The sequence below is a fragment of the Carlito syrichta genome, unplaced genomic scaffold (assembly GCF_000164805.1).
Source record: "Carlito syrichta isolate Samal-C Ts95f unplaced genomic scaffold, Tarsius_syrichta-2.0.1 Scaffold260196, whole genome shotgun sequence".
Classification (NCBI taxonomy): domain Eukaryota; kingdom Metazoa; phylum Chordata; class Mammalia; order Primates; family Tarsiidae; genus Carlito; species Carlito syrichta.
Window position 1 is genome coordinate 15731 of NW_007204292.1, and position 14531 is coordinate 30261.

The following is a 14531-nucleotide window of genomic DNA, read 5'->3' on the forward strand; positions in this document are numbered from 1 at the left end:
CATTAAGACAATAAGGTAGAGAGCATGACCCAGAGCATGCAGGAGTTTCAGTGTGAAGCCTGTTAGCCATAACTGTCCCTTGGTGAGTGTTCATTTGTGCCCATTCTGTGTTAAGTACTTTACTGCTGTTGTGTAATAAATTGCCCCCAAAACCTAGCCATTTAAAAACAATGTAGGCCAGGCTCAGTGGTTCAGCCTGTAATCCCAGCACTTTGGAAGGCCGAGGCGTGGATTGCCTGAGCCCCGCGGGTTTGAGACTCACCGGGGCAACTTGGCAAGACCTCGTCTCTACAATAAATCAAAAATTAGATGAGCATGGTAGCGTGTGCCTGTAGTTCTGGCTATTTGGAAGGCTGGGGCAGAAGGATCACCAGAGCCCAGCAGATTGAGGCTGTGGTGGCCGTGAGTGTGCCACTGCATTCCAGTCTGGGCGACAGAGTGAGACTCCAACTCATAATAATAATAATAATAATAATAATAAAACAATGTAAGTCATTTTACTATGCTCGTGGAGTCTGTGGGTCAAGAATTTGGACAGGACCATGAAGTCTTACTTTGTTGTTCAGAGTGGGCTTGGACTCCTGGGTTCAAATGATGGAGGGTTCACTTTTGACTTATGTCTGCTTTGCAAGTCTGTGCCTCAGCTGGGAAGATCTGACATCTGGCAGTGGCCTTAAGACTGGGGCTGGAGCCACCCCAAGGCATCTTCACTCACAGGACCATGATGGAGGATGGCCATTGGCTGAGACCACAGCTGGGGCTGTTGGCCAAAGTACCTACCTATGCCCTCAACACAGGACGGTGGCCTCAACCTAGCTGGAATTTATATGTGGCTGCTCAGGGCTCCAAAATCAAGTGTCCCAGTTTAGAAGGCAGAAGAGAAGCTCATGGTTCTCATGACCTAACTTCAGAAGTCAACTGTACTTTTTCCGTCATTCAATTACAAGCAAGTTACACACTCATCCATATATGCATGTTTTTTGAGTCAGGGTCTCACTCTGTCACCCAGGGTGTAGTGCAGTGGCATGATCACAGCTCACCACATCCTCAACCTCCTGGGCTCAGCCGATCCTTCCACCTCGGCCTCCTGGGTGGCTGGGAATACAGGCATGTGCCAGCACCCCTGGCTAATTTTTCTATTCTTTTCTTTTCTTTTTTTGTAGAAATGGAATCTCACTATATTGCCCAGGCTTGTCTCAAACTCCTGGCCTCAAGTGATCCTCCTGTCTCAGTCTCCCAAGACATGAGCCACTGCGCCCAGCCTCACATCTTCCCTTTAAGTTCAAACATGAACCGTCTTCCAGGAAGTCATCTTTGATTCCCCCGTGATACCTATCTGAAGTGTTTAGATGGTACTTGGCACTCAACTGTTTGTTCTAGGTTTTTGTGTTCTAACCCCTCCGCCCCAAGTTAATCTTCTAAGGCCCCAGAGGGCAAGGAATATGCCCTGCTCTTCCTCAAATCCCCTCCCCCGCCACAATAACCCATTCTTAGTCGTAATCAATAAATACTGATTAGGTCAAGAGGCCTCATAAAGTTTATTATATTTTAACAGGAGGACATGTGCTTCTTCAAAAGCATTTTTTGTGAGCGCCAGCTATATCACAGGCATTGTGGAAGGGGCGAATGACCCATGTGAACCTGGAGTGGAAATTTAGAATGTCGAATAGGAGTCTTTGAGGCACTCATCAGCAGGTAAATAACATCAAAATTGATATCTAGAAGCAAAGCATCCTTGATCAGATTAAGAGGCCTTTATAGCGGGGATATTTGAGGCACATACTGGAAGGTTACTATCTCTACCAATTGTCAGGTGATTCTTGAGTCAGATATTTAGAAATTCCCCGAATAGGGTTTTTAGAATCCTAAGTCTTGATTTTAGTTTCTTCTATAAGTTGTCTGAGTGACGTTTTTAGCTGGGGTTATCAGACAGCAAAGGATAGGTCTTCCTGTTCCTTATTTCAAACGAGTCTTCTTGTAACAGGCAAATTTCTCTACCCTTCTTATAATTGGTCACCATCTCACCTCAAAAATATCCCTAAAAGCCATGACTTTTGGAAACACCTTTGAATGTTCAACATCAGCTGATACAGCCACAGACAAACGTGTTCTTAAATGATGGATAATCAACATCAGTGTTTTATCTTCACTCATTCTTCACACCATAAATCCTCGATCCAAATATAACCCTGTGGAATAAAACGCTTTCTTCGACATACTATCAGCAAGAATAAAAAAACTCCTGTAAATAATTACCTTTGGGATATGAAAGAAAATGTAAACATTTTATTTGGCAGTTGTTTCTGAGCACATGAATAAATAAATGGAAAAGTACATATTAATATTTCTTTTTGGAGTAACAGATACCATTAGACGCTTATTTATACATCTTCACTGCAAAGAACAGTCACTCAATTAAATTTTGTCTTAGAAAAGGTAACTTCCCACACCACTGGACTGGACAGTTAAGGACGAAGATACTGGTAGTGCTTGGTTCTAGCAGTCTCAATGTTTGAAAGGCATTCATTTGCAAGTGTGATAAGAAGAGTCATCATGCATTGAGTTAATCCGGGTCATGAACTGTAGAAAGTTTCTGATGGCGGCCACAGAACTTGGCGTCTCATGCGCTTAAGTCAACTATGACATGTTTGTAAATCTGTGTATTTCCCTTAAAACTGGAAGCAAAAAGAAAATTACGCTTATTAATGGACACATGCGTGAAGGATCTTGGCGCCTGAACATTTAATTCCTGAAATTTCACAAATTTGGCTTTTTCTGCATCCCAGTTATACACTTGAGTAAAAGAGTAATCACTTCCAAGAATTGCATATTGGTAATTATTGATCTGAAGAGGCTGGAACACCATGGATCCCCGCGATGGCATCCGCTGAATATCCTGGAACGAGGAACCTCCCCATTTCATGACTTTGGAATCACCAATGAATCTCGTCAAGCAAATGTACACATCACCCTTCACCGAGAAATGCTTTACCGCGTAGACGTCCTCCATGTTGGGAATGTCCGTCTGGTTAGTGAATAGCTGTGTTGCTTTGTTCCACTGGTAAATGACCGGACGCTGGGAACTACTGGACAGGATTAAATGAGGCGTTCTGAGTGTCTGAGGCGTTCTGACTATTTCTAAGTATTCCACGTCGGTGTCCCTGTACCACGCGTGCAAGGATTGATGGGAGTAGAATCCATTTCCGTTCCATTTGTAAATGGTGGTAAAACCCGCCTTTGAACTGTCCGCAACGACAAAGTACCAGTTGCTTTCAATCTTGAAGGTTTCGATGTCATTGGGTTTTCGGATTTTGAGAATTTCAATATCCTGGATTTTTATGAATTTATTTGTCAAACCGTCTCGCTTATAGATGTGAGAGCCACCAAACAGCTGGGCCACGATAACATAGAGCTGGGCGTCAATGACAATGGGCTTACACACCACCGTGGACGTGCCTGGGGAAAGACAAACAGGAGATGAGTTGTGTGACCATCCTCTCTGGGCGCATGTAAGTCTGGGGCTGTACAACCTTCCCCCAAATCAACCTGAAACAGGAGGTTTCCTCAGCTGATTAGGCAAGGTCGGTCTCGGATGGCCAATGGCAGCAGTGTCCTGGAGTTCTGTGTCTTTGTGCCTCGTGAGCCCTTGTTACCACCAATGGAGTTGTAATGTCACTCCTGGCTTACTCTAGACTTTCAGGACACACGACTTGAGTTTTCTCCTCCCACTTCTTGCAGAAAGAGAGCATTGCTTTCCCTGACACATCATGAATTAATCATAGTAATTCTGAGGAAAACCACCATTTATTGAGCACCTACTACATGCGTTGTCAATTCACCTCGTTAATGATTATCCTCCCTTTTCCAGCTGAGCAAACTGAAGTTCAGAGAGGCTGTTCTTCCAGCAGAAGGCAGAGTTGGGATTCAAACCTAGGCCTATCGGCGCCTCTATGCTTTCTTTTAACCCAGCAGAAGAGAGGTTTACTCTGAGTGTGAACTGTTTCTGCTCTAGAATAGCCTGGCTTTCTCCTGATGAAGCAAAGAGATACTACTTGTTATTATTCTGGACCTCTAGGTCACTAGTGGCAAGAGCGAAGAGAAGGAAGAGAAATCCTTATAAAAACCTAGAGGGGCTGGGTGTGGTGGCTCAGCCTGTTATCCCAGTACTTTGGGAGGCCGAGGAGAGAAGATTGCCTGAGCCTGGGAGTTCGAGACCAGCCTGGGCAACTTGGTGAGACCTCGTCTCGACAATAAATCACAAAAGAAATTAGCTGGGTGCAGCAGCATGCATCTGTAGTTAAACTACTTGGAAGGTTGAGGCGGAAGGATCACCTGAACTCAGCAGGTCAAGGCTGGGGTGGCCACGTGTGTGCCACTGCACTCCAGCCTGGGCAACGAGAGTGAGACTCCAACTTAAAACAAAACAAACCCTAAAAGGGGGCACAGCCACGAGAGATGCTCCCTCAAGTTGTTTTGAGGAATCTCAGAAAACGATGTGGGGTGTCCTTTTGGGAAGAGTTTGACATTTATCAGTAGATTCTGATCTCCCAGGGGGAGCTTGGCTCTAGAAAATCCTAAGACAGGCTGAGCAAGCCTGGACCCTCAGCCTCCTCTAACTACCTCTCCAGAGAATGTAGAGACAGAAAGTTTTGCATCAATTCTACTAATTGGCTCCAGCCATAGGCAAAATTATTATTATTATTATTATTATTATTTTTGATTTATTGTCGAGATGAGGTCTCACCAAGTTGCCCAGGCTGGTCTTGAACCAGCGAGCTCAGGCAATCCTCTCATCCCAGCCTCCCAAAGTGCTAAGATTATAGGCATGAGCCACCGCTCCCGGCCTATTATTATTATTATTATTATTGAGTTGGAATCTCACTCTGCTGCCCAGGTTGCAGTGCAGTGGCACGCTCACGGACACCCCAGTGTCAACCTGCTTGGCTCTGGCAATCCTTCTGCCTCAGCCTTCCAAGTAACCAGAACTACAGGCACGCACTACCATGCCCGGCTCATTTTTTAAATTTATTGTGGAGACGAGGTCTCGCCAAGTTGCCTGGGCTGGTCTCGAACCTGAGAGTTCAGGCAATCCCCTCGACTCGGCCTCCCAAAGTGCTAGGATCACAGGCTGAACCACCGTGCCTGGCCGGCAAAATTATTTTATTTGTGATTCTTTTCAAGACTAAGCTGATTGTGCGTTCTTGGGAAAATCACATAGCTTCTCTGGGGTTCACTTTTCTCTTCTGTGCAATGAGGGTTTAGACTAGATTGAGGATGACCACTAGGTTCCAACATGTGAACCAATACTGATCGACTGGCTGATTGTGACTGCCTGGAGAACCGTGTTGACGAGGATTCTGTGGCCATGTCTACAAGCTGCAAGAAAGAACTAGATTAGCAGTGTCTGCCTGGGTGAGGGAGGAGAAAATACGGTACACATATTTCTCATCTTCTATGGTTTGTATCCCTGCAAAATTTAAATGTTCGTGTCCTTCCAAAAAATTTTTAAATTTTATTTTTAATTTTTGAGTAGGGGTCTCACTCTGTCATCCAGGCTGGATGGAGTGCTTTGGCACCATCATGGCTCATTGCAGCCTCGACCTCCTGGGCTCAGGTGGTCCTTCCACCTTAGCCTCCTAAGTAGCCAGGACTACATACAGGGGGACACCACCACACCTGGCTCATTTTTTAAAATTTTTTTTGTAGAGACGAGGTCGCTCTAAGTTGCCCAGGCTGGTCTCGAAATCCTGGGCTCAAGCAATCTTCCCACCTCGGTCTCCCAAAGTACTGGGATTACTGGCATGAGACGCTGTTCCCGGCCTCCTTCAAAATCTGAATGTGTCCCCCTAAAATGTATGTTGAAGCAATCCCGAATGCAACGGTATCAAGAGGTGGGGTCTTTAGGAGGTGATGAGGCTGTGAGGATGCCACACTCATAAATGGGATAAGTACCCTTACAAAAGGGCTTGAGGGGGTCTGCTTGGCCATTTTTGTCCTTCTGCCATGTGAGGACACAGGGAAGGTGCTATCTTTGATGCAGGGAGTAAGCCCTCGCTAGACATTGAATCTGCTGACGCCTTGATTGTGAACTTCCCTGCCTCCAGAACTCTGAGAAATAAATTCTTGTGGCTATAAATTACCCAGTCTAAGGTATTTTTGTTAAAGCAGCAGGAAGGGACTAAGATATCATCTCAGACAAGAAGAGCACTGAGGTGCCCTTTGAAAGTTTGCAAATGTTTCAACTATTTGTCTTTTAAGCACTCACCCAAAGGGTTATTCAAAGAAATTGATGAACTGTACACAGGTTGGAAGAACCTGGTTTGTGCTGCACAAAACCCTGCAGTGGTCCACTGGAAAACTTGGGGGGAGGGGGAGGCGGGGGGAGCTTAGGAAGAAAGGGAAACCCAACTTTCTTCCTTAAGAAAGGAGGATTCTGAAAGGGTGACAGTTTGAAGGGGATCTCTTTATCTAAAGCAACCTCAGCCTCAAGTAAGCTGGGGCCGTCTTGAGCCTTTGAGCAATGAAGTTGATGGCCACCTATGTCCAAGCCTTGTCTGAAGGGTGACCTTTCGTGGAGAGCTTTGAATGTTCTTAGGAACAGATTTAAAGGTGTTAGAAGCTGTAGCTGATGTAAATATTTCAGAGGGAGCCCCATGTTCTAATTCCCAATTCCCAATTTAAAAATTGTTGCAGTAGGAGCAAAACTTCAGATATCTTCGGAGTAAAGGTTTTCAGGGAAAGAACTGAATCCTGTGGCCAAATTAAGTGTGAAAAATACTAGAAAAAGTTTCCTCATTGCAGGACTTCTCAGAGCCTCTGATATATATGTTATGAATCTCCAAGAGAGAAATGTAGTTCACAGATTTATTGGATCACAAAACCCCTTTTGTTATAAGGCACACATTAACCTTTTGGAGAAGAAATGTTTTTATAACAAAGCTTGAGACTCGCTGATCTAAAATAACCTCCTCATTTTATGTTTTTAGGGTTTATTTATTTACTTATTTTTATTTTTTGAGTTGGAGTCTCACTCTGTCGCCCAGGCTGGAGTGCACTGACACGCTCACGGCCACTGCAGCCTCGACCTGCTGGACTCAGGTAATCCTTCCGCCTCAGCCTTTCACGTAGCCAGAACTACAGGAGCACACTACTGCACCTAGCTAATCTTTTATTTTGTTGTAGAGACGAGGTCTCGCCAAGTTGCCGGGCTGGTCTCAAACCCTCAGGCTCAGGCAATCCACTCGCCTTGGTCTCCCAAAGTGCTGGGATTACAGGCTGAGCCACCGAGCCCAGCCTAACCTCCTCACTTTATAGTTCAGACAAACGGGGATCCAGTGAGGACGAGTGGCTTGCCCAGCTAGAGTGTGGCATAACCTGGATTAGTACTCATGATTCCTGGTGCAATACTTTTTCTTAGAAGAAAATTAATCCAGAAGAAAAAAGAAATTTTTTATTGCATATATATTGTGCTAGGCCCTATGCCAAGCTTCTTGAGTATGTGATCACATTGTCTTACTAACAGCTCTGTGGGTCGGTCTTATGCCCCCTTTTTTTTTTTTTTGAGTCAGAGTCTCACTCCGTCGCCAGGCTGCAGTGCGGTGGCACGCTCATGGCCACCCCAGCATCAACCTGCTGGGCTCAGGTGATCCTTCCGCCTCGGCTTTCCAAGCAGCCAAAACCACAGGCACATGCTACCACGCCCCGCTAATTGTTTTTTCTTATTATTTAGTGTAGAGACGAGGTCTCACCAAGTTGCCTGGGCTGATCTCGAACCCGTGGGCTCAGGGAATCTATTCGCCTCGGCCTCCTGAAGTGCTGGGATGACAGGCTGAGCCACCGAGCCTGGCGATTGTACCCATTTTATAAGTGAGAACATTAAGGCTGAGAGAACGATCCCAGGACACTTAGGAAAGAGTAGAGCTGGACTTCAGATGACTCTAAACCTGCTCAAAGCATTCCGTCCCACCACTTATCTTTTCCCGTTGCCCTTGGCTGAAGCAGTTTAACTTTCTGCTCAAAACATTAGGGGGCCCATCATACCTGTAATGTTGTCGTAATTCCGGAAGGTCTTTTCCACGTGGTCCCATTCGAGGAAAATGCATTTTCCAGTAAAAGGCTGAGCAATCACTACATACTCATCGTTCAGGTATGAAAAGGTGTCTATAGACAGTGATTGATAAGGCAGGTCTTGAGACTTTGCAAATTCTGCAAAAATAGGAAATGCTGATCTGTGTCTGTGAACGATACCTCTTTCCTTACTGAGATTGCCAATATCCATAAGAAATACGCTTATTTTAGAGAAATAGTAAAATGGCAATTTTACATATTTTTAAACACAGGAAGATTTAACAGTTCATAATTTTTTACAAATTCAATTGCTCGGCTAATTTTTCCCACTCCTGGGAGTACGCCCAGAGGAGCATAAATCACTTAACCAAAAAGACACCCGCACAGATGTATTCATTGCAGCGCTATTCACAATTGCAAAAATATGGAACCAACCCAGATGCCCATCGAAGTGGACTGGGGCCCTTCACCGTGGCACATATACACAAAGAACTTCTACACAACCACGAAGAAGAACAGAATCATATAACTTTTTCAGCAACGTAGAAGCAGCTGGAGACCATCATTCTAAGTGAACTATCACAGAAACAAAAAAACGGAATGCCGCATGTTCTCACTCATAAGTGGACCCTACACACATGAACACAAAAGCGGAAAACAGACACTGGGCACCGCTAAAGGAGGGAGGGAGAGGAATAAGGGACACGCAACCACACACGGGGCACCATGTCCACTCCCGGGGGTAAGGGCTCACTAGAAGCCCAGACCTCTGCTTCACGAAATCTACTTATGCAGCAAATCCTTATGTCTAACTTCCAAAACATTCCCAGAACTGACCTCATCTCCCAAGAGTGCTCTGTCTCAGAATGAGTGACAGACCTTTGGCTACCGTAAACCTGAGCAGATAACTGTGGTCTGTCAGGGACTCTCTTGGAAGTGTCCAGATTGGGACACCCTCTTGGATATAAACCAGCATTCAGGAATCGGGGTCATGGGCATGGAGGAAGGACTGGGAAAATACTAAGAAGTCTTTCATTAGCTTCCTGATTTGAAGTTACCCACTGGGCTTAGAAGACAACACTTGACCCCAGCACTCTAAAATTAAATATATATTTATTTAAATGTATTATAATTGTATGATGTTCTATATAACAGCTTCAGCACATGCCACAAAGCGTAGCTCTTATTTTAATTTTCTAAGGTGGAATTTACGTACGTTACCTGTGATGATGCAATCAAAGTCCTTGGAGGAGAGACTGTTGATTTTGCGCTTCTTGTATTCCGGGGGGCTTTCACAGTAGATGTCTTCCACGGTGGCGTTGGTGTGGCTGAGCCACTCCACCAGCCACTTCAGTTTACAGTCACAGTTAAATGAGTTCCCCCTCAGGTCCCTGAAAGACAGACTTCAGCTGCTTGGGCTGTACAAGGGTCCCACCTACACAGGCATGACTGCTACGTCAGCGATTAACACGGAGGCATGCCCTCACCTGGCTTCACAACCTGCCCCACGACCTGCCTTGAACCTGACTGTCCACTTACTCTGAGCTCAGAGAGTCACCTCCATGCACCCTTGAAGGCCACCCCAGTTGAGGGAACCTCATAGCTTACTCCCTTTTGGATTCAAAGGTGGCTCCATCTAAGGTTGTGTATGCAATTGAAAACGTGCTATAGTCACATTAAAAAAGTAAACAGACATAATTAACTTTAATAATATATTTTATTCAACCCAGTACATACAAGATACTACCATTCTGACGTGTCGTCAATATAAACATGATTGAGATATTTCACATTATTTTTTATACTAAGTCTTTGAAGTCCGGTGTGTATCTTATACTTCCAAAAGATCTCAATTCGGACATTTTATATATATATATATATATTTTTTTTTTAATCAGAAATAGGTGATCTATGTTTAGATTGCATAAAACTTATAGTTGAAAGAAATAGATTCATACACCCAAGTTATTCCAAATATACTTCAACGTTGTCCAGTAATTGAACTGAGAATCAATTTTGAATTTAATTTTTTTTAATTAAGTGAAGTTTAAAATCCAGTTCTTTGGTTGCACTAGGAGCACATTTCAGGTGCTCTGTGGCCACAAGTGGCTGGTGGCTACTATATTGGACAACACAGGTCTAAAGAACAGGATGTAGTGATGATTGGAAGGGATTTCATTAAATCAAGTGAGCTGTTTGCTTTTCTTCTTCCTCACAGACCTAATTCCTCCTGATCCTCCTCCATGGTCTAGACCCTAACTTTTCCTAGGAAATGACTTTGACACAGCAGAGTTACCATAGAAATACAACGGCTCATGCTGTAATAAATTATACAGCATAGACAGCTTAAATCTCCACATATGACCCCAACTCACCACGCTCTCTGTTTATCTGCCTTGTTTCTATTTGGGAATTCCACCTCCTCTCCTGGTCACACAGAATTCCTAAGATAGGTACCGCCTACTCTTCACACAGCTCATACATAATCTTTTAAACGCCCAAACATTTCAAAATGTTTTTTCAGGGGATGCTTTCAAGAAAGCCGCTCCAAGGCAAGTTGGCATGGATCCTTGTACTTCTAAGACAATGCTTGATGTGATCATATCCTGTCATGCGATTTCCTGCAGACTTTGTCTCCTTTTGCTTTTGTTTTTGTTTTGTTTTGATTTTACTACGGTAGGGCACAGACTGACACAAGAATGAAGTAAAGAGCCCCCAATGAGCTACAACCCAAGTCGGTCATGGGGCATCATCTAACTTCCAAGACATTCCCAGAACTGACCTCATCTCCCAAGAGTGCTCTGTCTCAGAATGAATGACAGACCTTTGGCTACCATAAAGCTGATTAGATAACTGTGGTCTGTCAGGGACTCTCTTGGAAGTGTCCGGATTGGGGCGCCCTCTTGGAAATAAACCAGCATTCAGGAATCAGGGTAATGGGCCTGGAGGAAGGATTGGGAAAATACTACAAGGAACAAAGAAGTTTTTCATTAGCTTCCTGATTTGACGTTACATACTGGGCTTAGAAGAAAATATTTGACTCAGACTTTTTTTGTTGTTATTGGAGAAAAGTTGTCTTGGCTATATATTCTACAGCAAAGTACCTAAATAATAACCACACATATCCTTTCATTTGTTCCTGTATTCCACCTTATGACATTTAAATACCTTTCAAAAGTTCTGGAAGGCATTTCACAAAGCTAAATTGCTTTTGAGAGGTTTAGACATATATTACTTGCTTCGCTTACAGCAAAATATACAAATTCCTCGCAAAGATCTTTCACTCAGAGGCTTAAAAGTCAAAGTTTGAAAGCGCTTTTGTTTGAAAAAGGGTCAAAAATAATTAAGTCCATTCCCTTCCTGGGGCTTAAGCCAAATTCCTGGGGATTAAGCCTAGAGTTGTCCTTCCATCTAACAAGAGAAAAGGCAAACTTTCTTCCCTTCCCCCACTTCCTGCTCCACTTCTCTGTTGACTGACCAACCCAAGGGTGTAACCTTTCATCTCGACTCTGTCAGTTTCCCAGACTCCTTTGTGTTTTCCTTTGTAGCCCCATTTCCTGAACCTCAGGAGGAAAAAAAAAAATCTTAACATTTCTATCCTGGTCCCCTCTTCCCACCCTTATCATCCCTCATCAACACGCCCTGCCCTGTAGATATACACTTTGCCAAAGGAATGCCTGGGTACTGTGGATTCGGAATTCCCGATGGTATCATAGAAGACTCAAACGTTAGTCTTTGTACATTTAAGTTTTAGGTCAATTTAAAACTGAAATTGAGAAATTCAGATTTAATTTAAAAGCCAATTGAAAATTCTAGTGATCAATACCAGGCTTCCTTGTTAATTACTGCAAGTTAGTTAATTACTCAGTGATATCTCAGGTCCCCTTACACATTTGTTAAAGAATCCAGGCCTTTGAAAATATCTTTTGGAAGCGTCTGGAGATTGTTGTTTGCAAGACTCCTAGAAAAGAAAAAAAAAAAAAGATCAATTAAATCAAGCCATGTCATGATAAAGCCATGTCATGATAAACCCCTTTGTCGCTTCCAGTCTACCAGGAACAGACTTGACTCAGGTTCCCACCAATGATCCCCAGTTTCTTGTTTGCTTTCCCGTTCACTCAATATTTATGTAACACTTTACATTGGTTAAAAACAACCAAAAAAAAAAAAACAGCAACAGGCCTGACGCGATGGCTCACGCCTGTAATCCCAGCGCTTTGGGAAGTCAAAGTGGGAGGAGCACTTGAAGCCTGGAGTTCAAGACTGCCATGAGCTACAGTGGCGCCGCTACACTCCAGCTTGGGCAACAGAGAAAGACTCTGTCTCTTAACAAACAAACAAAAACAAAACAAATAAAAACCTGAAAACAATGCTGGGGCATTGATCTTTCTATCTAGAAAAGAACACGTGACTCACACTTTCAGACATTCAGTCTAGGGATGTCTTTCAAGGGATGGCTAAGCTGGTGACAGTGTCCTTCTCCAAATGCACTCTGTCCTCATGCTTGGGCTACCCCTTCTCCCCACTTCCTCCACAGGGTAGCCAAACCTCCAAGCCCAGTAACAATCCCTCCATCCTTTTGTGGGCACAACCCTTCTTCTTCTGTTTTCCCTGTTAGCTCAGTTCCCTGTTAGCTCAGAAAGGAGATAGTCAGAAGCTGGTTAGGTAGACAGAGGGGGAGGGTCTGGAGGAGACTTAACTCCTGCAGGAACACCCCCTGCAACACCCCCATTATATAATTTTTGGCTGAAAACGTAGTTAGTGTAGTTAAGAGCGTTCTGTCCACCCAGGATATGCTGCTAAAAGGGACTCTTTGTTGATTAAACACAGGCACAGTAGCTTAAATAGATGTCCTAGTGTGACCTTGGCTTATTATAATATCATTAACATAGTATTTGCATTGCAGTTTTACCCTCGACTGGGCTTTTCTATGGCACTTACGGGTAATATTCACCATGGAGTAACTTTGGTCAAGGACCTGCATTTGCAATAAGAATTGGATCTCAGGAAGTAAGGGGTGAATGAGATGTAAACGAGAGAAACGCCCCCAGAAAAGGTAAGATAAAAACCACAAAAAAAAAAACACACCTAACGCCAGATAACCCACTCTGGGACCCCTCTCATTTTTCTAGAGAGCTTTGTTGCTTAATAACCTCCTTTCACTCAACCTTTTGGTGTTTGCGTTTCTTCCTCTTCTTGGTCGTGGGACAAGAACCCAAGGTTGCTGGTTTAAGCTGACAGTGGAACTCAAAACTCCCACAACACTTCCACCTCAGAAGAAATGCTTTCTCACGAATACTTCTCCGTCGAGCCTCTGGAATTACCACCCTCTTTCTTTGTCCCCCAATCTTGCCCTGTTATTTTGTTTTTCTTTTCTCTACCTGTTCTTCCACCAACCACTAGACTCATTCTAATCAAGGAGGAACTAGCTTTGATAGCATCAAGGAAAGGGAAATGGGTAAACATTGCCGACAGAATAAAGGGCTGATGCCGTATGACCAGGGAAGGGGACCAGATACTGTCATTTTCTAGTTTAATCAGCACCGTGTATATACGTGTTACAAATTTTACTTAGGGAGGGTAATTTTATTCACACTAAAAGTAGAAAACTAAGCCGGGATTGGTGACTCAGCCTGTAATCCCGCACCTTTGGGAGGCTGAGGTGAGTGGATTGCCTGAGCCCGCGGGTTCGAGACCCGCCTGGGCAACTTGGCGAGACCTCATCTCTACAATAAATCAAAAAATTAGCCGGGTGTGGTAGCACGCACCTGTAGTTCCAGCTACTTGGAAAGCTGAGGTGGAAGTATCGCTGGAGCCCAGCAGGTCGAGTCTGCAGTGGCCGGGAGCGGTCACTGCACTCCAGTCTGGGTGACAGAGTGAGACTCCAACTCAAAAAAAAAAAGAAAACTAAAACTAAAACAAAAGAACTCATACTATTGGCCTCCAGATCCTATGAAAATTCCCTCAACTTTCTTTTTTTTTTTTTTAATTTTTTATCTTTGAGTCAGGGTCTCACTCTGTCACCAGGCTGAGTACAGTGGCACAATCACTGCTCACCACTGCCTTGAACTCCTGGGCTCAAGCTATCCTCCCACCTCAGCCTCCCGAGTAGCTGGGATACAAGCATCCACCACCACACCCAGCTAATTATTTTTTATTTTTGCAGAGAGGAGGTCTTGCTATATTGTTTAGGCTGGTTTCGAACTCCTGGCCTTAAGCACTCCTCCCACTCCGGCCTCTAAAAGTGCTGAGATAATAGGCGTGAGCCACTGTGCCTGCCTCAACTTCCCCTTAAAACACTCTCAGAATTCTGTGTCTTCTACCTTTGCCATTGAAATATGAACATTCTCAAGTGCAAACATTCAGGAACTTTAGAACCTTTTTTTTTTTTTTTTTGAGTTGGAGTCTCACTCTGTCGCCCAGACTGGAGTGCAGTGGCCACTCCCGGCCACCGCAGCCTCAAC

At 44.1% G+C, this 14531-nt stretch overlaps 1 protein-coding gene across 3 annotated transcripts in view; it reads right to left on the reverse strand.

Moving 5' to 3' along the window:
• Positions 1 to 1519: 1519 nt before the first annotated feature.
• LGI1 (leucine rich glioma inactivated 1) overlaps positions 1520 to 14531 on the reverse strand; it is a 52265-nt gene continuing 39253 nt past the window's right edge. For 2 of the 3 annotated variants that reach the window (XM_008052175.2, XM_008052174.2), the window contains 4 exons: positions 11957 to 12028; positions 9289 to 9458; positions 8041 to 8205; positions 1520 to 3456 (listed from right to left, as the gene is read on the reverse strand). In XM_008052175.2, coding sequence (XP_008050366.1) covers positions 2621 to 3456; positions 8041 to 8205; positions 9289 to 9458; positions 11957 to 12028 — 1243 coding nt within the window. In that variant the 3' untranslated portion in view covers positions 1520 to 2620. The remainder of the gene's footprint in view (positions 3457 to 8040; positions 8206 to 9288; positions 9459 to 11956; positions 12029 to 14531) is intronic. The other variant, XM_021709607.1, reaches the window with a different exon arrangement.